The 25971-nt window shown below is 36.5% G+C and overlaps 1 protein-coding gene across 1 annotated transcript in view; it reads right to left on the reverse strand.

Moving 5' to 3' along the window:
• Positions 1-25971, reverse strand: part of CCDC171 (coiled-coil domain containing 171) — a 555758-nt gene that overhangs the window by 478913 nt on the left and 50874 nt on the right. The window contains exon 5 of the mRNA XM_069090675.1: positions 1352-1526. Coding sequence (XP_068946776.1) covers positions 1352-1526 — 175 coding nt within the window. The remainder of the gene's footprint in view (positions 1-1351; positions 1527-25971) is intronic.

The following is a 25971-nucleotide window of genomic DNA, read 5'->3' on the forward strand; positions in this document are numbered from 1 at the left end:
GACAAAGAGCTGGACAAGGAACTGGGATCTGCCTGCCTTTAAACTCAGGTAACAGTTGGAGCTGGGACCATGGAAGAGGAACCATGGAGGCTGAGAGCCAGCCTTGAGTCAAGATGAAAGAACACTTTACTTGGATACTGTGTACTGACTGAGATTATGATTTACTGTGACCTAGGGGTAGAGAACTTTGACCTTTGTACTTTTTGTCCCTTAAGGATGATTGAATTAAGGACTTGCTAAAAGGCTAAATGAAGGCACTTTGTTTAAAACTATGTGACCACTTTGGTGAAAACTGTGTGGTCATTTTGGTGATAAGTTGTGAAGTTATAACATTCTGAATGCTGTACTTTGTTTTCTGTGAATCTTTTGCTCTGATCTGTTACTGAATAAATAGAGAGTTTGGCATACTGTGTAATCAGAAACTTGAAGCTATTCACAGCAGCAGTCCTCTGGAAAGCTGCTTGTGTTTGGCTTTACACAAAGGTACACAGAAAAGGTCTGAGTTCTTTCTCAGAGACTGAAAGTAAAGTGGGAGGAAACAGAGTGAGAAGTTTAAGGAGGGAGAGAGAAGGTTTGGAACAACCTTTGTGGGGAATGGGACAATCAGTCTATAAACAAGCATTTATTAAGTGCCTACTATGTGCCAGATAGAGAAAAGAACTATCATCCAAGCTGAGCTCAAGCACCAACTTTTATACAAACTTCTTCCTGATCCCACAGCTAGTGCCCTCCCAATACAAAATTTATTTATTTCTATCTATCCTCCATATACTTATATAGATAGATATTGTCTCCCCTTCCCTGTGGGCAAAGACTGTTTCCGTTTTGTTTTGTTTTTAATCACTGTATTTCAAATACCTAACACAATACCTGGCACATGGTAGGTATTTAATAAATTATTTTTTGATTGACTAATGTGAGGAGAGAAATTTTTTAAAAGGTAGGAATAATAAACATTTAACTTGCCATTCACATGAAAATCAGACAAAACATATAAAAATACTTGACACTAATTTCAAGTACCTCCAAAACAGTGGGTCGAGATTAGAGATGAAACTTATAACTGTGAAGCAGAATAAAGTTGCAGAATAAAGTTATCTATACTAATCAGAAATTATTATTCTGTCCTTCTATAAGCAGCAGATTCTAGGCAAATCACCTAATCAGTTGGACAGTGTTCTATTTATACCTGGGTCCACAAAGCAAATTCCCTTAAAGTAGTTAAGTGTTTATATAATTACCAGAAGAGATGTTAACATTACTTTACTTTGGGTCTTAGGAGACATACAAGCAATATATACAGAACCAATGCACACAGTTATAAAGATAAAACAAGAAAAAATATATGTACCTCGTAGTTGTTCATTCTTCTTATGTGCCTCAGCTAATTTTCCTTCAATAGCAAATCTTCCAAGGCCAAGTTCCTTTCTAGCAAGAGCAAGTTCATATTCAAGACTCTGTCGAAGTGCCTCCCCTTTCTCAACTTCAGATCGAAGCTTGGTAAGCTGGCTCTCATACGTTAACAGCTGAAAATGGATTTCTAAAATCATCAACTAACACTAAAATATGTTTTAAATATTACTAAGCCTAAAAATTGTCATTTGAAATTCTGTAAAATGCAGCAAGGGAGATACTGCTTATTCTAATTATATATACATGACAGTCTCATAATTGCTTCATCTTTTGAAGGACTAAAAATAGGTCCCTTAAAGGGCTCATAGCAATTAACTGATGACATAATTTGATTTTCTTATTTTAAACTGTTTTTAAAAAAAAGTTATTTTTAAAGTTTCCAGAAAGTTCTTGAAAATTTGAGAGAAATCAAACTTCATCCATGCTTTAGCTATATGTAAATGAAATTAAAGGGCAAATTCAATAATAATATAGGTTTTTAATAGTTTCCATTTACAGTATAATTGTCTTATATTTTATTTCTTTTATTAATGGCACTGCTTGATGAAAACGGCAGAAATGCCATTAAGTCATTTTTGCAAAGTTCTGATAAACTCCTACTTTTTGAACTTTCATAAGTATGGTATAATAAAAATAAAAGTAATCTTCCTGGAGTCCATCAGTTTTTATATGGCAAGATCTGAAAGCCTTTCAATATCATTTTCTAGTCAATTTCTTTTTATTCCTTCATGCAAAATATTGTTCACACTTTTCTATAATTCTTTTTACTCCATGCAGCAAATATTGTTCACACTTTTCTATAATTCTTCCTTTGAAATGTTTTGCAAAACGGCTTATACTCTAAACCTATGCCGCCAAGGGTTCATATCTCTGAACTTCAAAAGGAAATGATGTTTTTCCTGGCTTTGAGTAGTTTCTTGTTTCTTTTGGTCTTTTCAGGTGACAACTGTTTTCCATTTTAATCTTCTCTAAGAAACTGAGACTAAAAAAAATAAAAGAATAAACAGTTTGGAGGAAGGAGACTTCTATGGACTGCATATGTGACCTACAAGTCTCAATTCCTGGGTCACAGTTTCCTGAGCTCTAGATCATCCCAAAGGTCTCTTTCAGGTATAATGCTCTTACCTATACTTTCATTCATTCAACAAATAATTATTGAGTATCTACCATATTCAAGGCACTGTGCTAGATGCTCTAAGGGATATAAAGGTAAAATATAATTCCTATTCTCAAGGAACTTACAACCTGATAGAGAATATGACTTTATGCAAAGAAGAAGCAATATGTAATAGCTACAACATATTTCAAAGCTCAGAGGTAAGGGAGATCTCATGAGCATCATTATTATGATAATAGTAATTATTATATGATAAAATAATCATAAAAACAAAAGTATTACTGAATTTATATTAACTTTTTGTCATCTATTTTCTAAACGGGTATTTATAAAACAGATACTTTTGTGGAGGGAAATACAATTACTTTTAATATTAAAAGAGTTCATTTCCAGAAAATGTTGGAAAAACTTGACATAACCCACACCTACCAAGAACACCATGTCATAGTCTGTGTCATATTACAGAGACTATTATAAATTGTCCTCAAAGCCTGATAGTACACTGGGGCCAGATTGTGACATAGTCCTGTTTAGCTAATCAGTTCCTCAAACTATTAAACTCTTGAGTTAAAAAAATAAAATAAGCTCGAACTTATGTAAGTGATGAAACATTCCCATGAAGCCTGAAAAATGCTAAATTGAAAAAAAAAAAAGATTTTTTTAGATATTCTGTTTCCTGTTCTGTGGCAGGCAGTTTATATTTTTGTAAGCATTGTTCCAGTTCACATAAATTGTTAAACTTAATAGCATATAATTAAGCAAAATAATTCCTAATAATTGCTTTAATTTTATCTTCATTAGTGGTAAATTCATTCTTTTCATTTTTTATATTAGTGATTAGGTATTCTATGCCCTTTTTTTAAAATCACATTAACCAATAGTTTATCTATAATATTGGGGGTTTTCCATAAAAACCAACTACTAGTTTTACTTATTAATTTAATGATTTTCTTACATTCAACTTTATTAATCTCACCTTTAATTTTCAGGATTTCCAATTTGGTGTTTAGTTGGAAATTTTTAATTTGTTCTTTTTCTAGTTGTTTTTTTTAATTGCATGCCCAATTCACTGAGCTACTCTTTCTCTGTTTTATTGATGTCAGCATTTAGAGATATAAATTTTCCTCTGATTACTACTTTTGCTGAATCCCGTAGGTTTTAGTATATTGTCTCATTATAATCATCCCCTTTAATAAAACTATTTATTGGTGCTATGATTTATTCTTTAACTCATTCTTCAAGATTAGGTTATGTAGGCTCCAATTAATTTTTAATCTGCTTCCATGATCCCTTATTAAATATAATTTTTATTGCAATATAATCTGAAAAGGATGCATTTAATATTTCTGCTTTTCTGTATTTAACTATAAAATTTTATGCCCTAATATATGCTCAGTTTTTGTAAAGCTACCATGTACCACTGAGAAAAAGGTGTATTTTTTTTTGGAGGGGCAATTGGGGTTAAGTGACTTGCCCAAGGTCACATGACTAGTTTTTTTGTGTGTGCTAAGTGTCTGAGGCCAGATTTGAACTCAGGTCCTCCTGACTCCAGGGCCAGTGCTCTATTCACTGCACCACCTAGCCACCCCAGATATATTTCTTTCTATTCCCAATCAGTTCTCTCCAGATCTACCATATCTAGTTTATCTAATATTTTATTCATCTCCTTGACTTCTTTATTCTTTGGTTAAATTTACCTACTTCTGAGACAGGAGGGATGAAGGCCTCCACTAATACAGTTTTAGTATCTATTTCAACCTGTAATTCATTTAACTTTTCCTTTAAAAATCTGGATGCTATAGCATTTGGTACATATAAGTTTAGTACTGATATTACCTCATTATCTGTGGTATCTTTTATCATAATGTAGTTTTGCTTTTTGTATCTTTTAATTGAATCTATTTTAGCTTTAACTTTGAGATCATGATTACTACCCCCGCTTTTTTTTTTTTGTATCAGCTGAAATATAATAAGTTCTACTCCAGCCCTTTCTTTTTACTCTATATGTATCTCTCATTTTTGAAGATATTTCTTGTAAACAACATACTGTGAGATCCTGGTTTTTAATACATTCTGCTATGCATTTCCATTTTATGGGTGAGTTCATACCATTCATATTCAAAGCTGTAATTGTTAATTCTGTATTTCCCTCCACCCTATTTTTCCTTACTATTTATCCTTCTCTCCCTCTCTTTTTACCCTATTCCTCCTCAGATGTCTAGTCTACTTTGACCACTTCCCCAATCTGCACCTCTTCTAAGAATCTATTCCTTATCATATCTCTTTGCTCTATTTTTTGCTTTTTTGGAGGGCAAAGTGACTTGCCAAGGTCACACAGCTAGTTTTTTGTGTTAAGTGTCTGAGGCCGGATTTGAACTCAGGTCTTCCTGGCTCCAGGGCCAGTGCTCTCTTCACTGCACCACCTAGCTGCCCCTGCTCTATTTCTTAATGTGCACATCCTGCTCCTTTACCCTATCCCCTTAACCACCTATTTCTCCGTAAGTTAAGAAGACTTTTATACCTTTTGAGATGTATGTTATTCCCTTTTTAACCCAGTTCTGATGAGAATAAGGTTCTAGTACTACCAGTCCCCTACCCTCTTCTGCCTTCCACTATAACAGTTCTTCCATTCACAACTTATTTGTATGAGATATTTGCTCCATTTTACCTTTCTCTATACAATTTTATTTTTCAGGATCACACCAGCATACTCAACCCAAGCCTCCTACATATAGATTCTCTTTCATACAACCACAGTAATTATAACATTTTTGAGAGTTACATATAATGTTTTCCCATATTAGAGGGAAACAGTCTGACCTTATTAAATCCTTTATAATTAGACTTTTCGTGTTTACTTTCTTATGTTTCTTCTGATTCTTGTATGTCAAATTTTCTGTTTGGTGCTGGTCTTCTCCTCATGAACACTTCAAAGTTCTCTAATTCACTAAATATTTATTTTTTTCCTTTCAAGATTATATACTCAGCTTTGCTGTATAAGTTATTCTGGATTGTGAACCTAGCTCCTTTGCTCTTTGGTATGTCAATGTTCTATGCTCCTCAGTCTTTTAACATGGAAGCTACTAATTCTCACGTTGTCCTGACTGTAAGGTCCACACTACTTAAATTGGTTTTTTCCAGTTGCTTGTTTTATGTTCTCCTCAACCTGGGAGCTTAGAAACTTAGTTATCATGCTCCTGTGGGTTTTCCCCTTGAGATCTCTTTTAGGTGATGATTGGTAGATTGTTTTCAATTTTCAAATTTCTATTTTACACTCTAGTTCAAAAACTTTAGGGCAGTTTTCCTTAATTATTTCTTAAAGTATCCTGTCTACACTCTTTTACTGATCATTACTTTCAGGTAATTCAATAAGTCTTATATTGTCTCTCCTTGAACTGTTTTCCTAGTCATTTATTTTTGTAATGAGGTATTTTACATTTTTTTAAATGCTTTATTAACTTCTGATTTACATCATTCGTTTCTGCCAGATATTGAGTTACAAATTTTCTCCCCGTTTTTTCCCCACCCATCCCCCCAAAAAAGCAGTCCCACAGGATATCCCCACCTCCAATCTGCTCTCTCCCATATTTTCTCCCATACCCGTTTCAACTTTTCCAGTGGATCTCTATGCTTCAGTGCCTGTATGTCTTTTTTTTTCTTAATAACATGTAAGATGGTATTAATAATAGTATATATATATATATATATATACACACACACACACACACACACACACACACATATATATATATATACATATATTTGAATATTTGATTTTAAAACTTTCAATTCCAGATTCATTCCCTTCCCCCCCTGCCACCCACCCCCCACTGGGGAGACAAGCAGTTCAGTATAGGTTGTACATGTGCGGCTAATGCAAAACAATAACATAGTAGATGTATTGTAAAAGACTGACTATATTTCCCTCCCTCCTATCCCACCTCCCACTTGTTCAATTCTCTACTTTGATCCTGTCCCTTTTCAAAAGTGGGTGCTTCCAACTTCCCTCCCCCCCAGCCTGCCCTCCCTTCCATCATCCCCCCTCACATCCCCTTCCCCCCCATTCTCCTGGAGGGTGAGATCCCCTATTTAGTGTGTATTTCCCTCCCTCCTCAAGTCAGATTCAATAGAAATAAGGTTGATGCATTCCCTTTTGCCTTCCTATTCTTCCCCTCCATTGTAACCATTTTCCCTTGCCTCTTCTGTATGAGATAGTTGCCCCACTCTGTCTCTCCCCATCTCCTCTCATTATATTCCTCTCACCTCTTAATTTCACCTTTTAAGTATCATCCCTTCCTGTTAAATTGGTCCCGTGCCCTCTATCTATGTATACCTGTAAACGTATATACACACATTCACATATGTACTCATAAGCCCACATTCCCTCATATAAAGACATATATATTTCTAATCCCTTCAACTACTGAGAAAAGTTTCATAAGTTACAATTATTGTTTTTCCATGTAGGAATGTTAATAGTTCAACTTTGGCCAGGTGGCTCAGCAAGCAAGAGCACCGGCCCCAGTGCCAGGACGACCCGGATCAAATCCGGGCCCAGACACCAAGCACCACACCCAGAAACAACAACTGGCCGTGCAACCCCCAGCAAGCCACTCAATCCCGATTGCTTTAAAAAAATATATAGTTCAACTCTGATAAGTTCGTTATGATTTCTTTTCCCTGTTTACCTTCTCATGCTTCTCTTGCTTCTTGTATCTGAATGTCAAATTTTCTATTCAACTCTGGTTTTTTCTGCAAGAATGCTTGAAAGTCCTGTATTCCACTGAATGACCATATTTTCCCCTGAAACATGATACTCAGTTTTGCTGGGTAGATGACTTGGTTTTAATCCCATCTCCCTTGACCTCTGGAATATCACATTCCAGGCCCTTCGATCCCTCAGTGTAGAAGCTGCCAGATCCTGGGTTATCCTGATTGTGTTTCCACAATATTCAAATTGTTTCTTCCTGGCTGCTTGTAATATTCTCTCCTTAATCTGGGAATTCCGGAACCTGGCTATAATATTCCTAGGAGTTTTCTTTTTGGGATCTTTTTCAGGAGGTGATCAGTGGATTCTTTCAACCTCTATTTTGCCCTCTCGTTCTAAAACATCAGGGCAGTTTTCTTTGAGAACTTCCTTGAGGATGCTTTCCAGGCTCTTACTTTGGTCATGGCTCTCAGGCAGTCCAATAATTTTTAAATTATCTCTCCTGGATCTATTTTCCAGGTCAGTGGTTTTTCCCATGAGATATTTCACATTGCCTTCTATTCTTTCATTTGTTTGGATCTGTTTAACAGCATCTTGATTTCTCATAAAGTCATTAGTTTCCATTAGCTCCAATCTAATTCTGAAGCAATGATTCTCCTCAGTGAGCTTTTGAGATTCTTTTTCCATCTGGCAAATTCGAGTTTTTAAGGCATTCTTCTCCTCATTGCCTTTTTGAGCCTCCTTTGCCATTTGAGTCAGTCTGTTTTTTAAGGTATTATTTTCTTCAGTCAGGCTGTTGACTCTCATTTCATAATTTTCTTGCATTGTTCTCATTTCTCTTCCCAATTTTTCCTCCCCTTCTCTTATCTGCTTCTTAAGGTCCTCTATGGCCTGTAACCAGCTTGTATTTTCCTTTGAAGCTTTTGGTGCAGGAGTTCTGACTTCACTGATTTCCTCCTGTTCCATGCCTTGCTCCTTCTTATCCCCAAAATAGGAGTGTAATGTTGGAATCTTCTGTCTGCTTTGTTTCCTTTGCCTGCTCATTTTGCCACTCAATTATTTGACTTTTGGGCTTTTTGCCACAGTAGGACTCTGCCACCAGACAGGGGAGTTTTCGTCCCAAACACTGGGGTTTTCTCAGCTGCCAGAGGTATTAGATGGGTGCCCTCTCTGAGGTCTCCACGCGCTCTGGCAAGCTGGACACATACCCCAGGACCTCCACCCTAGACTGCAATCCAGATCCAAGCAGGTTAAAGCAAGAGCGATGACCCCTCAGACTGGTGCTTGGTCCCCCTACACTCTGCAGGCCAGGAGCTGAAGCCGCCACGTGGCGCTGGCAGGCTGTGCCAGCATCTCAGCGGTTTCTCGCCCCAGGGGTAAAAGCCACGCAATCTCACTTACTGGGTCCCAAAATCCAGACTACACTGGCCTCTCACCTTGTCCTTACCATCTATGTATTGATAAATCTGGAAACGGCCACAGCTGCTGCTGATCTGGAGTCCCTCTGGCTGGCAGCTGGTCAGGCCCGCCCTGGGGCTAAAGCCTCAGCGTAGTGCTGGGCTCGGCTCCCAGAGCGTTGTGCTGGCCGATTCCTGCCGGCCTGACGGGCTGTTCTCAGCCGGAGGTTAGCTTCTCTGTGTCATTTTGTGGGTTCTGCAGCTCCAAAGTTTGTTTAGAGTCCCCTTTTTACATGGATTGAGGAGGGTGGAAGCCGGAGCCGCGGGAGGGTCGTGCTTCTACTCTGCCATCTTGGCTCCGTATATTTTCTTTTTTTTTTCATTCTTTTGATTTTGTTTTATTATTTCTTGGTGTTCTATGAAGCCATTAGCTATTACTTGACCAATTCTAATTCTTTGGTTTTTTTTAAGCAATCGGGTTAAGTAACTTGCTCAAGGTTACAAGGCTAGTTATTTCTGGGTGTGGTGGTAAGTATCTGAGCCCAGATTTGATCCCCAGGTCATCTGACACTGGAGCTGGTGCTCTTACTTGCTGAGCCACCTGGCCGCCCCTCCCAATTCTAATTCTTAAGGAGTTATTTTCTTTTCTAAGTTTTTGGATCTCTTTTTCCAATTGGTTGACTATCTTTTTATAATTTTCTTTATTTTCTTGTATTACTCTCATTTTCTCCCTAATTTTTCCTCAACTTCTCTTATTTGGTTTTTAAGATCCTTTTTAAACTCTTCCAAGATTTTTTTTTGGCTCTATACCAAGATAATGCCCAAATAGATACATGATTTAGACATAACGATTGAAACTATAAGCAAACTAGGAAAACAAGGAAAGTTTAGCTGTCAGATCTATTGAGAAAGGAAGAATAAATGACCAAAAAAGAGATAGAGAACATTATGAAATGCAAAATGGATCATTTTGATTACAGCAAATTGAAAAGGTTTTGTATAAACAAAGCCAATGCAACCAAGATTAGAAAGGAAGCAGAAAGCTAGGAAGCAATTTTTACAGCAAGTATCCCTGATGAAGGCCTCATTTCTAAAATAAATAGAGAACTAAGTCAAATCTATAAAAATACAAGTGATTATCCAACTGATAAATGGTCAAAGGATATGAACTGCCAGTTTTTAGAGGAAGATATTAAAGCTATCTAAAGTAATATGAAAAAATGCTCTAAATCACTCGATTAGAAAAATGCAAATCAAAACAATTCTGAGGTACCACATCACACCTAACAAATTGGCTAACATGACAAAACAGGAAGATGACAAACGTTAGAGAAGATCTGGGAAAGTTGGAACACTAATGCATTGCTGGTGCAGTTGTGAACTGATACAACCATTCTGAAGAAAAATATAGAACTATGCCCAAAGGGTTATAAAACTGCGCATACCCTTTGACCCAGAAATACCACTTCTAGATCTATAATCCAAAGAGGTCATGAAAAAGGGAAAAGGCCCTGGAGTCAGGAGGACCTGAGTTCAAATCCAGCCTCAGACACTTAACACTTACTAGCTGCGTGACCTTGGGCAAGTCACTTAACCCCAACTGCCCTGCTTTACCCCCTCCAAAAGAGACCCCCAAAAAAAATTAAAAAAAAAAAAGAAATTAAACAGAGTGAATCATCTCTTTTATAAAGAAATAACAGAGGATGAGCCAAGATGTCTCTCCCAAATTTCCCTCCAAGCAATTTTAAAATAACATCTCAAATATAATTGTAGAGCAATAGAAACAACAAAAGGTTGGGATGAAATAGTCTTCCAATCCAAGAAGACTTAGGAAGTTGATAGGAAAGGTTTGTCTCACTAGGGTGGTAGTTAAGCATGGAGTTTAGTGCAGCATAGGCTATGCCCCAGCAATCTAGCAACAGGCCTTGATGGTGACTGTATTGGTGGTGGCTTTGAGAATTCTAAGCCCACAGATATTAAAGGGGTCAGACTAATGGTCAGAAGGAGATTACAGGAGATTCACTGCTGTCACTGGATACAGGACTCTGTTGCACTGCCCATAGGCAGTTCTGGGCCACAATCCCAGGGTGAAGAGGAACACCAGCACACTAGAGCTTGATGTTGCGAGAGACTGGGAACCATAGTCACAGTTCCAGGGTGGGAAAGAGTGCTTCTGTTTGTTCACAGGGCAGCAGAGGCCCTAGTCAAAGGTTGAAGGTGAAAGGAACATTTATATTTACAGGAGCTTGGGTCACAATTCTAGAGTTCTAAGAACCAAAACAATTTGTGATCAGAAGGGAGCAGAGGTCCTAGTCACAGTTTCAGGGTGGAGAAAAGTGTTTATGGTCTCTTGGAGACCAAAGCACAAACCAGAAGAGCAGTGATAATACCACATTGGAAAAATTAAAAATTTACAGATCCTCAGAACTAGCTCTGAAAACAGCAGGACAAAAAGCCTGAAGCTTGGGACAGTACCCCTTCCACATATGAAACACAGCCCAATTTCAACATAAAGTTGAAAGTGAAGAAATAGTCTGGGGGCAGCTGGTAGTACAGTGAATAGAGCACTGACCCTGGAGTCGGGAGGACCTGAGTTCAAATCTAGTCTCAGACACTTAACACTTACTAGCCATGTGACCCCAAGTCACTTAACCCCAATTGCCCTGCCTTCTCCCTCCAAAAAGCAAAAAAGAAAGAGAGAGAGAGAGAGAGAGATGGAGGGAGGGAGGGAGGAAGGGAGGAGGGAAGGAAAGAGAGAGAGAGAAGGAAGGAAGCAAGGAAGGAAAGAAGGAAGGAAGGAAGGATAAAGAAAAGAAAAGAAATAGTCTGGAAAAATTAGCAAACAAAAAAAACAGACCCTGACCATAGAAAGTTACTATGATAACTGAGAACATTAAGACACAAACTCAGAAGACAACAAAGTTAAAATAGCTACATGCAAAGCTTCAAAGAAAAATACGAATTGGTCACAGGCTCCCCCCAAAATACCTTGAAGCACTGAAAAAGGATTTTCTAAATTAAAATACTAAAGAAAATAATACTTTAAAAAATGGAATAGGCTAAATGGTAAAAGAGGCACAAAAATCCACTGAAGAGAAGAATTCTTTAAAAAGCAGAATTGATTAAAAAAAAAAAAGTAGAATTGACCAAATGTAAAAAAAGTATGAAACTTATCTGAAGAAAACAACTCCTTAGGAAGTAGAATTGGCTAAATCTAAAGGGAGGTTAAAAGATCACTGGAGAATATACTTCCTTAAAAATTAGAATTGGGGAAGTGAAAGCTAATAACTCCATGAAAAATGAAGAAGCAATAAAACAAAAGTCAAAAAAATAAAATAAATGATATGAAATATCTCATTGGGAAAAATATCAAGGAAAATTGCCCTGATATCCTAGAACCAAAAGGTAAAATAGAAATTGAAGGAATCCGGTGATCACCTCCTAAAAGAGATACCAAAAATGAAAACTCCCATCAATGAGACAACAACATACAAAATTTCTGGGATGCAGTCAAAGCAGTACTTAGTGAAAATTTTTTTATTTCTAAATATTTCCATCAATAAAATAGAGAAAGAGCAATGAATTGAGCATGCAACTAAAAAACTAGAAAAAGAAAAAAATTAAAATTATCCCCAATTAAACACTAAATTGAAAATTAAAGAGAGATTAATAAGATTGAAAGTAAGAAAATCACTGAACTAATAAATAAAACTAGGAGCCAGTTTTCTGAGAGAGAAAAAACAATAAAATAGATAAACCATTAGTTAACTTGATTAAGCAAAAAAAACCATCAAATTACCAGTATCAAAAGTAAAAAGAGTGAATTCACCACCAATGAAGTGGCAATCAAAGGAATTATTAGGAGATGTTTTGCCCAATTGCACACAAGTAAATTTATTAATTTAAGTTAAATGGAAGAATATTTACAAAAATATAAACTGCCTAGATTAACTGAAGAGGAAACAGAATGTCTAAATGAACCTAATTTAAAAAAAGAAATTGAATAGGCCATTAATGAGCTCCTTAAAAAAAAGCACTGGGATCAGATGTATTTACAAGTGAATTCTACCAAACATTTAAAGATTAACGAATTACAATATTAAATAAATTATTTGAAATAGTAGGCAAAGGAGTTCCACTAAATTCCTTTTATAAAAACAAATATGGTACTGATACCTAAATGAGAAAAAGAAAAACAGAAAAAAAAATTATAGACCAAGTTCACTGATACATATGGATTCAAAAATCCTAAATAAAATACTAACTAGAAGACTACAATAATATATCACAATGACTATACATGGTGACCAAGGAGGGATTTATGCCAGGATGCTGCCCCTCAATTGCCAGTTCTTTGCCACCACAAGAAGACCTGCTATAGGATGCTCTCAGAAAACCCCAGAAAGATTTACATAGCTTGATACAAAGTGAAATGTACAGAAGACAAAATAACAGCAATATTGTAAGATGATTAGCTGAGAATGACTTAGCTATTCTCTGCAATAAAATGATCCATGACAACTCTGAATTACTTAGGATGAAAAATGCTATCTCAGGGCAGCTAGGTGGTACAGTGAATAGAGCATCAGCCCTGGAGTCAGGAGGACCTGAGTTCAAATCTGGCCTCCAACACTTGACACAATTATTAGCTGTGTAACCTTGGACAAGTCACTTAACCCCAATGGTCCTGCCTTCCCCCTCCAAAAAGACCCAAAAAAGAAAAATGCTATCCATCCCTAGAGAAAGAACTGATGGTATCTGAATACAGACTGAAGCAACTTGAGTTTTCTTTTTCTTTTTTTTTAAAGCAATCGGGGTTAAGTAACTTGCTCAGGGTTACACGGCCAATTATTTCTGGGTGTGGTGCTGAGTATCTGAGCCCAGATTTGATCCAGGTCATCCCGACACTGGAGCCGGTGCTCTTACTCACTGAGCCACCTGGCCGCCCCTAAGCAACTGGGGTTAAGTAACTTGCTCAAGGTTACACAGCCAGGTGTTTCTGGGTGGGTGCTAAGTGTCTGAGCCCGGGATTCAATCCCCAGGTCATCCCGACACTGGAGCCAGTGCTCTTACTCACTGTGCTACCTGACCGCCCCTTGAGTTTTCTTTTTCATTTTCTTTACTTTTCTTTAGTTTTTGTCTGTTTTCTTTCACAACATGCTTATTATGGTTATGTTTTGCATGACTATACATATATTATAACCTATATGAAAAAAAGAGCTGCTATAAATATTTGAGAACATACAGTTTTTTTCTTCTTCCCTGATCACCTTGAAAAACAGATCTAATAGTGGTAGTGTTGCATCAAAGGGTATGTATGCAGTTTCATAACTCTGTGGTAAAAATTCCAGATTGTTCTCCAAAATGGTTGGATCAGTTCACACTTCCACCAACAGTTTATTAATGTCCTAATTTTTCCACATCCCCTGCGACATTTGTCATTTTCCCCTTCTATCATTTTAGTCAATCTGCTAGGTGTGAGATGATATCTCAAAGCTCTTTTAATTTGCATTTTTCTAATCAATAATGATGTAGAGCACCTTTTCATATGAATATGTATGTATAAATAGATAGCTTTGATTTCTTCCTCAAAAAACCGCGTGTTCATATTCAATGACCATTTTTCGATTGGGGAATGGCTCACATTCTTATATATTTGACAAAATTCTATATATATATTTGGGATATGAGACCTTTACCCAAGAAACTGTCTATAAAAATTTCCCCAAATTTTCTTCTTTCATCTTGGCAAACTGGATTTATTTGTATAAAACCTTTTTAATCTAATGTAATCAAAATTATCCATTTTATATCTTACAATGCTCTCAATCTCTTGTTCATAAATTTTATGCCTATCCATAAGTCTGATAAATAATGTGTGGCATGTTCTTCTAGTTTTCTTATATCTCCCTTTATATCTAGATTATGTATTCATTTTGACCTTATCTTGACAAATTATGTAAGATACTGGTCTATACCTACTTTCTGTCAGACTGCTTTCTAGTTTTCCCAACAATTTTTACCAAACAGAGAATTCTTATCCCAAAATCTTAAATCTTTACATCTGTCAACCACAAGGTTATTCTAATCACTTATTACTATGTATTGTATTCTACTGATTCTACCTGTTCTACTGATCTACCTTTCTATTTCTTAGGTAGTACCAGATAATTTTGATAATTAATGACTTCAAATATAGTTTAACATCTGCTATTGCTGAACCTCTTTCCTTTACATTTTCTATGACTTCCTTTGATATTGTTGACCTTTTCTTCTTCCAAATGATTTCTATTATTATTTTTTTTAGCTCAATAAGATAATTTTGGTAGTTTAATTGAGATGGCACTGAAAAAGTAGATTAGTTTACATAGAATTGTCATTTTTATTATATTGGCTCTGCCCACCCCTGAACAATTAATATTTCTCCAATTATTAAAATCAGATTTTGTTTGTATAAAAATGTTTTATAGTTATGTTCATGTAATTCCTGGGTTTGTCTTGGAAGAAATATTCTCAGGTATTTTATATAGTCTGCAGTTATATTTTTAAGTATTTTATTTTTTCTAATTACATGGAAAGACAATTTTTAACATTCATTTAAAAAATTTTTTTAGTTCCAAATTTTTCTCCCTCCTTTTCTCCCTACTCTTCCCTCCCTAAAAAAGTAAGCAATAGGATATAGGTTATACACGTGCAATCATCTAAAACATAGTCTAATAAAATAACACAGTTATTTTAAATTGAGTATTTCTTACTATCTCTTCTTATAGCATTTTGTTGGTGATATGTAGAAAGGCTGATGATTTATACGGTTTCCTCTACTCTGCTAAAATTATTAATTGTTTCAACTAGTTTTTTAGTGGAATCTCCAGGATTTTCAGAGTATATCACCATATCATATTCAAAGAGATAGTTTTCTTACCTCGTTATTTATTCTCATTCCTTCAAATTCTTCTCTTATTGCTACTGCTAGCATTTCTAATACGATACTGAATTATATTGATGATAATGGACATCTCCATTTCACATCTGATCTTAATGGGAAAGCTTTTAGGTTATCCCTGTTACAAATAATTCTTGCTGGTGGTTTTAGGTAGATGCTTCTTATCATTTTAAAGAAAAATTCATTTATACCTATATTTTCAAGTTTTTTTAATATGAATGAGTATTGTATTTCGGCAAAAACTTTTTCATCATCTATTGAAATAATCATATGATTTTTATCACTTTTGTTATTTGTAACACCAATGGCATTAATAGTTTTCCTCACATTAAACCATTGCTACATCTCCTACTTAGTCATAATGTATAACAACTGCAATCTTGTTGTAATCTCCTAGATAGCATTTTATTTAGAATTTTTGTATCCATATGTATTAGTGAACTTGGTCTACAATTTTCTTTCTCTGTTTTTCTTTTTCTGGTTTAGGTATCAGCACCATATTTGTTTCATAAAGGAGTGTGGTAAAACATAAAGGAGTTTGGGTAGAAAGAAAAAAAAGGAAGAAATCTTAAAAGTGCCCAAATCTCTTAGAACCAAAGGACAAAGCAGAAATAGAAAGAATCCACCAGTTACTTCCTGAAAAAAAAAATCCTAAAATGAAAACTTCTAGAAACATTACAGCCAAAATACTGAATTTCTAGGTCAAAGAAAAAATACTACAAGAAGACAGAAAGAAAAAATTCAAAAACTGAAGAGCCACTATCAGGATCACCCATAATCTAGCAGACACCATTATAAAAGGATCGAAGGCAAAGGATATAGGCTTACGTTACCCAGAAAAACTGAGTATAATGCTGGGGGGGGCGGGGTGGAGAGGAGGGAAGAGTAGACCTTTAATGAAACAGAAGACTTTCAAGCACTCCTGATGAAAAGACCAGAGTTATGGAAAAATTTTGAAATTCAAACACAAGAGAAACATAAAAAGTTAGACATTAATGAGCAGTGATAAAGGATTGAAGAAAGACAAAGTGCTTACATTCAAATGTGGGGAGATATATGTATCCCTTCTGAACCCTACCATTATCTGGGCTCATAAAGTGATTCTAATTAGACAAAGGATGGGAATGGTTCTGTTCTATCCTGATGATCTTAAGAAAAAAATGGAAAGAGAAGAAGAGAAATACAACAGAAAGGGGATGGAGGGAAAGGAAGGTTACGGCATACAAGTAGACATCCTTACATAAACAAGAAGGAAGGGGTGAAGGAGAGCAGCTGACACTTGAATCTCACTCTCATCTGATGGGGGAGGGGGAGGGGTTTATGGGCGGTGCCATGGTTGCTTTGAACGAATATGTATAAGCTTGATGGGGTGATCTCCATATAAGGCCATGGGGTGATCACCATATAAGGCCATAAATGTAAGACTGCGATGTGATTGGCTCGGACTCGCTATATATTTTCTCGTGTGAGAGGGCTCGCTCTCTCTCTCCGCCATATAACTGTTGAAGAATAAACCACCCCGCTTCACTCCTCCGCCTTCTGTCTGGTGTTTTTTCCCCGTGAGGGGCCGGTGACGACCGAAGACCCGGGATGGGTAAGTAAGAGGGCCGTGGGGCTAGTCGTCTAGATCTGTTGTAAGGGTAAACGCCCGCAACACTCATCTGAACAGGTCAAAAGAAAGAACACATGTATATAAATACACACTCATGCATATGTACTCACAGTTGAGTAGAGACACACATTTCACTCAATAGAAGAGAAAGAGAAGAGCAGGGAAGGAGACTTGAGGGTGAACTACAGGAGGTATTAGTCCTAAGCAAAATGAATTCTAAGGATATACAAAAATGTTTATAGTTCTTTTTTGAAGTAGCAAAGAATGAAAATCTGAAGAAGTAACCAAAAATTGAGGAATACATGAACTAGTTATGATATCTAAATGTGATGGAACATTATTGTGCTAAAATCTTATCAGCATAATGACCAACCAGAATTCTAAAAGACTAATGATGAAATATGTTACCCATATCCTGCTAAAGAGGTGAAGGACCCAGAATGCAGTTATCTTAATTATGACTGCCTTTTATACGTTTGTAATGGTTTTGGTTTTCTTGTGTTCTTAAGGGGAGAGAAAGAGTTTTAGGGTAGAAGAGTAAGAAGGTGAATTTTGGCTGATTAAAAAAAACTGAGTGTGTGTATATGCATATGTGAAAAAATCTTTTTTTTAAAACACATGCTTGAACTACAATTTCTCAGGACTCAAGCTGAAACATGATCTCTCAGATTGCGACAGTTTTTTTAGACATGACCAATGCGAAATTTGTTTTGCTTGACCATACATGTTTGTACCAACAATTTGGTTTTTCTTGCTTTCTCAGTAGTGGATGGAGTGAAGGAAGTAGGAGGAAGAAATAGCTAATCATTTTTGAAAATAAAAATTGAATTTTAAAAAAGAATACTAGTACCTCATTAAAAAGTAAGAAAACATCACCATGACATATGGTTATAAAAATGTTAATGTGGTAAACTAATTGTAAAATCTAATAAGCCTAGTTTAAAAAGAAAGATGATAGAAAAGTTGAGACTGATTTCTCTGAAAAGTTCAAATTCTTTAAGTCATTAATAAATCTACAAATGCGTGTAAATCTAAATTTTTCTGAGATATGACTGCCACACAGTATCAAAGCACTATATATTCCTCAGAAATACAGACAATGTAAATGAATTGAGGATTTTTTTTTGTACTTCATAAATTTTACTTGCATGGTTTTGTGGTTTTAATTAAAATTTTACATAATATTTCTGTACCATTAATGCTACTTTTTAAAGCTAGTTTACAACAATTTTAATAACCTTAATATATACGTCAAGGGTAAATAATATTGTGATCTAAATTTGCAGAATATCAAAAAAAGAAGTTTTCAAGCTATTTAACATCATACACCCGATATGGCTACTTTTAACACTACTGCTAAGTATTTAAAGTATATGTTCATTTTCTCTGCCTTAATTTACAATATTCACATTTTAAAATTTTGTGGGTGTAACAGCAAGCAAAGTGAGATTTTATTGCTGGATCAATTTCTAGCTAATCAGAGACTTGTATGTGCACTGAGTTTTAGCCAATCAGAGACTGGTATGTAAGTCCTAGTCAATCAGACATGGGTATTGAGTTCTATCCAATTAGAGACTGCTATGTAAGTTCTAGTCAATCAGATATGGATATTGAATTTTAGCCACTCAGATATGGGTAGGGAGTTTTAGGCAATCAGATGCTGACTAGAACTGTATATAACAAGAGCTGGTGAGAGAGCAGACATTAAGGAAGCCAGTACTGAGATGGTGAGTCAGCATCAAGAAGAAAAAGAGAAGAGACCTCTGAGAGCTAAGAAGATACCTCTGAGAGCAGAGAGGAGACCTCTAAGAGTGAAGAGAAGACCTCTGATGACAGAAACTTGCTGAAAGAGTTTCTGAGTTGTAAAAGCAAACATAGCTGTAGGGCAAAAACATGCCCATGGGAAGGAGACATAGCTTACACCCCTTTTAAGAGGTATTAAAGTGAACTGAGGCAGCAGACGCAGGCCTGGAAGGGGCCTGATCAACTCGGAGGGCAAGTCTTCCCACCAACCACAAGGTCCACTACCAGGCCTATCACCAAAGGGCTGGGACTGGAAAGAGCAAGGTAAGAAGCAAATACAGGGGCCCCTGTACTGGACAGCAAACACTCCTGGGGCTACCACTTCATAGCCCAGAAATCTTTTTTAAAAAGTCCCTTTCAGGACCTCCAAAGACGAGGATGACAGAGTGAACCCCACTTGCTCCAAACCCCCCTCTGACCCTGAAAATATAGTAACTATTGCCCAGGGCAAAACCCTCTACAGCAAAGGCTTGGGATCCTAGAGGGAGGGCGTGGTTAGGACCCTGCCTCAAAATGGGTAGAAAGCAGACTACAAAGACAAAGACTCTGGAGTCCTACTATCCTCAGAGGGAGGAACCAACCTCAGAGGGAGACAATGTGGACTCCACACCCACAGCTGAAACTTCAACAAGGAATGGATCCCAAGCACAGAAGGCTCTCCTAGATGAGATCAAAAGGAACTTTGAAAACAAAATGAGAGAGATAGAAGACAAAATGAATAATTCTCTCAAAATGAAAATAGCAGAATTAGAAAAACATTATAATGAGGAAAACATCTCTCTAAAGAGAGAAGTGTATGATATGGAAAAGGAGCTTCAAAAGTTAACCAAGGAAAATGATTTCCTAAAAACCAGAATTAAACAAATGGAAACAAATAACTCTATGAGGAACCAAGAATTAGCCAAGCAAAACAACAAAAATGAAACATTAGAAAAAGAGGTAAAATACCTCAAAGAAAAAATAACTGACCTGGAAAACAGATCCAGGAGAGATAATCTGAGAATCATAGGCCTACCAGAAAATCATGATGAAAAAATGAGCCTGGATAACATTCTCCAAGAGCTCGTTAAGGAAAACTGCCCTGAGATACTAGAACCTGAGGGAAAAATAGAAATCGAGAGAATCCACTGGACACCTGCTAAGAGATCCCAAACTGAAAAATCCTCGAAAGGTTGTGGCCAAACTCCAGAACTACCAGATAAAAGAGAAAATACTTCAAGTGGCCAAGAAAGAAACAATTCAAATATCAAGGGTCCACAGTGAGGATTGCACAGGATTTGTCAGCCTCTACACTGAAAGATCGGAGGCAGTGGAATACAATTTTCAGGAAGGCAAAAGAGCTCGGATTACAACCAAGGATTACATACCCAGCGAGACTGAGCATATTCTTCCAGGCAAAGAGATGGTCATTCAATGATATAACAGAGTTCCAGACCTTCTTGATAAAAAAGCCAGAACTCAATGGAAAAGTCAACCTCCAATTACGAGATGCAACAGTGACTTAGAAAGGTAAACAAGGAGAACACACACACACACCCTGCTATTTGATAAGAGCAAACTGGTTATAGACAAGTAGAGGGTATGACTATAAAATACACAAAATGATGATTTTTAAAAAATCTTGTTAAGGGCTACAAAGGGACTGGGTGAAGTGGAAAAGGGTAAATTATGCCACTCATAGAGGCATAAAAACTGTATAGCAGAGGAAAAAAAGGGAGGGTGTTGTTGGGAAGCATATGAGCTTTTCCCTAATTGGTGCTGGTACAAGGAGGGAATAACAACCAGTTAAGCATAGGACGCTATAGAGAAGGAACGCAAAAAGAATCATTTTAGAGGGAAAGAGGGGAGGGAGAGGAGCTTCGCATGAGATTTGTTCCTGTCATTCTTGATGCGAAGAAAAAATAGCATACTTCATTAAGTATAACAATATCCTACAGGCAGTAGGAGGGGGAAAGGGTTTCAAAAGGGGGGTGGGAGTGGTTTGTAGGGAGGGAAGTAGGAAGGGGAAAAGGGAATGGGGCTGAAAAGGGAACACTGAGGGAGGCGGTGGTCAAAAGGAAAACTATTAAGGTGGGGAAGGGAGAAGGGAGGCAAAATATGAACATTAACAGGGACAGGAATAGGATGAGGGGAAAGAAACAGATAACAATCATAACTGTAAATGTGAATGGAATGAACTCTCCTATAAAACGGAGACGGATAGCAGAATGGATTAAAAACCATAATCCTACAATATGCTGTTTACAAGAAACACATCTGAAACAGAAGGATACACACAAGGTAAAGGTAAAAGGTTGGAGTAAAATATATCATGCCTCAGCTAAAGTAAAAAAAGCAGGGGTAGCAATCCTTATCTTAGAAAAAGCAAATGCAAAAATTGACCTAATTAAAAGAGATAAGGAAGGAAACTATATCCTGTTAAAAGGCACCATCGAGAATGAAGCAATATCACTACTTAATATATATGCACCAAGTGGTGTAGCATCCAAATTCCTAGAGGTGAAGGTAAAGGAATTAGAGGAAGAAATAGATAGCAAAACTATACTAGTGGGAGACCTTAATCTCCCCTTTTCTGAACTTGATAAATCCAACCTCAAAATAAACAAGAAAGAAGTTAAGGAGGTGAACAGGATTTTAGAGAGGATAGGTATGATAGATCTCTGGAGAAAACTGAATGGGGATAAAAAGGAATATACTTTCTTCTCAGCGGTTCATGGCACATACTCAAAAACTGACCATGTTCTAGGGCATAAAAACCTCACAATTCTATGCAGTAAGGCAGAAATATTAAATGCATCGTTCTCAGATCATGATGCAATAAAAATTATATGCAATAAAGGGCCAGGGAAAGACAGACTAAAAACTAACTGGAAATTAAACAATTTAATCCTAAAGAATGAGTGGGTCAAACAAGAAATTATAGAAACGATCAGTAATTTCATTCAAGAGAATGATAATAATGAGGCAACATATCAAAATCTGTGGGATGCATTAAAGGCAGTTCTTAGGGGAAGTTTTATATCCCTGAGTGCATACGTGATTAAATTAGAGAAAAGGGAGCTCAACAAATTGGGCATGCAATTAAAAAACCTAGAAAAAGAACAAATTCAAAATCCCCAATTAAATACTAAACTAGAAATATTGAAGACTAAAGGAGAGATTAATAAAATCGAAATTAAGAAAACTATTGAACTAATAAATAAAACCAAGAGCTGGTTTTATAAAAAAACCAACAAAATTGATAGACCCTTAGTCAATATGATAAAAAAAGAAATAAAACCAAATTATGAGTATCAAAAATGAAAAGGGTGAATCTACCTCCAATGAAGAGGAAATCAAAACAATAATTAGGAATTATTTTTCCCAATTGTATGCACATAAATTTGACAATCTTAGGGAAATGGATGAATATTTAGAAACATACAAGTTGCCCAGATTAACTGAAGAGGAAGTAAATTACTTAAATAATCCCATCTCAGAAAAAGAAATTGAACAAGCCATCAGTCAGCTCCCTAGGAAAAGATCTCCAGGGCCAGATGGATTCACTAGTGAATTCTATCAAACATTTAAAGAACAATTGATTCCAATACTCTACAAACTATTTGGGAAAATTAGTGAAGGAGTCCTACCAAATTCTTTTTATGACACAAATATGGCACTGATACCTAAATCAGGAAGAGATAAAACAGAGAAAGAAAATTATAGACCAATCTCCCTCATGAATATAGATGCAAAAATTCTAAATAAAATACTAGCAAAAAGAGTACAGCAACTTATCTCAAGAATAAATACACTTTGATCAGGTAGGATTTATTCCAGGAATGCAAGGATGGTTTAATATTAGGAAAACCATCGGTATAATTGAGCATATCAACAATAAAACTAGCAGAAACCACATGATCATCTCAATAAATGCAGAAAAGGCTTTTGACAAAATACAACATCCATTCCTATTAAAAACATTAGAAAGTATAGGAATAAATGGAGCCTTCCTTAAAATAATAGGTAGCATCTATTTAAAGCCATCAGCAAGTATTATATGTAATTGGGAGAAGCTAGAAGCATTTCCCATAAGATCAGGGGTGAAACAAGGGTGTCCACTATCACCCCTCTTATTCAATCTGGTACTAGAAATGTTAGCAGTAGCAATTAGAGAAGAAAAAGAAATCAAAGGAATCAAGTTAGGCAAAGAAGAGACCAAGCTATCACTCTTCGCAGATGATATGATGATATACTTAGAGAATCAAGTAAAAAACTGCTTGAGACAATAAATAAATTTGGCAAAGTTGCAGGATATAAAATAAACCCACATAAATCCTCAGCATTCCTATATATTTCCAATGAAATTCAACAGCAAGAAGTAGAAAGAGAAATCCCATTTAAAGTTACTGTAGACATTATAAAAAATTTGGGAATCTACCTGCCAAAACAAACCCAGGACCTGTATGATCATAACTACAAAACACTTTTCACACAAATAAAGTCAGATCTAACTAATTGGAAAAATATCAATTGCTCATGGCTGGGTCGAGCTAATATAATAAAAATGACAATTTTACCTAAATTAAATTATATATTTAGTGCCATACCAATTAATTTACCAAAAAACTACTTTATAGAGTTGGAAAAAATAGTAACAAAATTCATCTGGAAGAAGAAACGGTCCAGAATATCAAGGGAATTAATGAAAAGAAATGCTAGGGAAGGTGGACTAGCTTTACCAGATTTCAATCTGTACTATAAAGCAGCAGTCATCAAAACTACTTGGTACTGGCTGAGGAATAGAGGAGTGTATCAATGGAATAGATTAGGCACACGAGATTCAGAAGTCAATGACTACAGTAATGTATTGTTTGATAAACCCCCAGACCCTGGTTTTTGGGATAAGAACTCACTATTTGACAAAAACTGCTGGGAAAACTGAAATATAGTATGGCAGAAACTGGACATAGACCATTATCTAACACCATATACCAAAATCAAGTCTAAATGGGTTCATGATCTAGGTATAAAGGTTGATACTGTAAGCAGTCTGCTGAAACAAGGAATAGTTTACCTATCAGACTTGTGGAGAGGGAATGACTTTATGACTAAACAGGAATTAGAGAACATTATAAAATGTAAAATGGATAATTTTAACTATGTGAAATTGAAAAGTTTCTGTACAAACAAAGCCAATATAACCAAGATTAAGAGGAAGGTGGGAAATTGGGAAAGAATCTTTACAACCTATGTCTCTGACAAAGGACTCATCTCTAAAATATACAGAGAATTGAGTCAAATTTATAAGAATACAAGTCATTCCCCAATTGATAAATGGTCAAAGGATATGAACAGGCAGTTTTCAGAGAAAGAAATTAAAGCTATCTATAAGCACATGAAGAAATGCAAATCAAAACAACTCTGAGGTACCACATCTCACCAGTCAGATTGGCTAAGATGACAAAACAGGAAAATGACAAATGCTAGAGAAGATGTGGGCAAACTGGAACACTAATGCATTGTTGGTGGAGTTGTGAACTGATCCAGCCTTTCTGGAGAGCAATCTGGAATTATGCCCAAAGGGCTACAAATACTTTCATACCCTTTGATCCAGCAATACCACTCCTAGGGTTATATCCCAAAGAGGTCATAGAAATGGGAGAAAGACCCATATGTACAAAAATGTTTATAGCAGCTCTTTTTGTTGTGACAAAGAATTGGAAATTAAGGGGGTGCCCATCAATTGGGGAATGGCTGAACAAGTTGTGGTATATGCATGTTATGGAATACTATTGTGCTATAAGAAACGGGGAGCAGGTAGTCTTCATATTTACCTGGAGAGGCTTAAAAGAACTGATGCTGAGTGAGAAGAGTAGAACCAGGAGAAATTTGTACACAATTACAGACACAACATATGTGTGATGACCAACTTTGATAGACTGGACTCTTCTCAGCAATGCAGGGATAGAAGTCAATCCCAAAAGACGCATGATGGAGAGGAAAACGTGCATCCAGAGAAAGAACTAGAAAGAACTAAGTTTATATCCAGGTGGAAGCAAAATACCTGATCTTTTTCGTTCTCTTATTTGGTTTTATGTCCTCTTTACCATTTTTCATTCCAGCTGGAACAATCCGTCCTTATAACCTGACCAATGTATAATGTGAAAGTATTTACAGATCCTATACTTGACTATAAGCCGCCATGCCGCCATGGGGGGGGGGGGGGGGGGGTAGGGGGACAAAATGTGAAATTCAAGGAATTGTGGAATTAAATCCTGTAAACTAAAAGGAAACAAACAAATTAATAAATTTAAAAATTTAAAAAAAATGAAGTGAACTTAGCTGTTAACATAGAGCCTCTGGACTTTGAAGGTGAATTGAGATGGTGGTGTTGGTAGTATGTGTTGTTGCCCTGTTAAGCTTTGCTTTCCTAGAGGCAGAAGCTGCAGGCAGAAACCCCTAGAGGCTGCTGTCAGGCAGGGGCAGAAAGAGTGTGGAGTGGAACAGTCCCCGTGGGCTGAGACCTGGAGCAGGAGTATAGAGCTGCCTATGTGTGCATCCAAGCGAGAGTCAGGAGCAGTCAGTCCACAGAGGAAGGGCCATGGGACTTGGAAGTCAACCTCAAGTCAAGATGAAAAAGGACTTGGACACTTGGTATTGTAATGGTAGTGGGATTTGAAGATCTTCCATGCCCCTTGTACTAGCGATCAAACAGGTACTTAGCACCTTGTTTCAAGTTCATGATTGTATATTATCAAGTATTAAGATGAACTTGCTGATGTAACAGGAAGGGGAGGAACAGGGAGGAGATAATACCATATATAAGGAAAAGCCAAGCTAGAGAGCCAGAACTTTTTCTAAGAATCGAATTGAGAACTTCTGAGAGCTAGCCAGAGCCTCTGAGAACTTCTGAGAGCCAGCCACAAGGTCTGCTGGGAGCTGGAACTGCTGGGAGTGAGCAGCGTGGAGGCTGAGGAGCTACCATGAGTGAGGAAA

This window comes from Petaurus breviceps, unplaced genomic scaffold, assembly GCF_028583685.1.
Source record: "Petaurus breviceps papuanus isolate PSGF00001 unplaced genomic scaffold, PetGlider_PUasm1.0 187, whole genome shotgun sequence".
Lineage (NCBI taxonomy): Eukaryota > Metazoa > Chordata > Mammalia > Diprotodontia > Petauridae > Petaurus > Petaurus breviceps.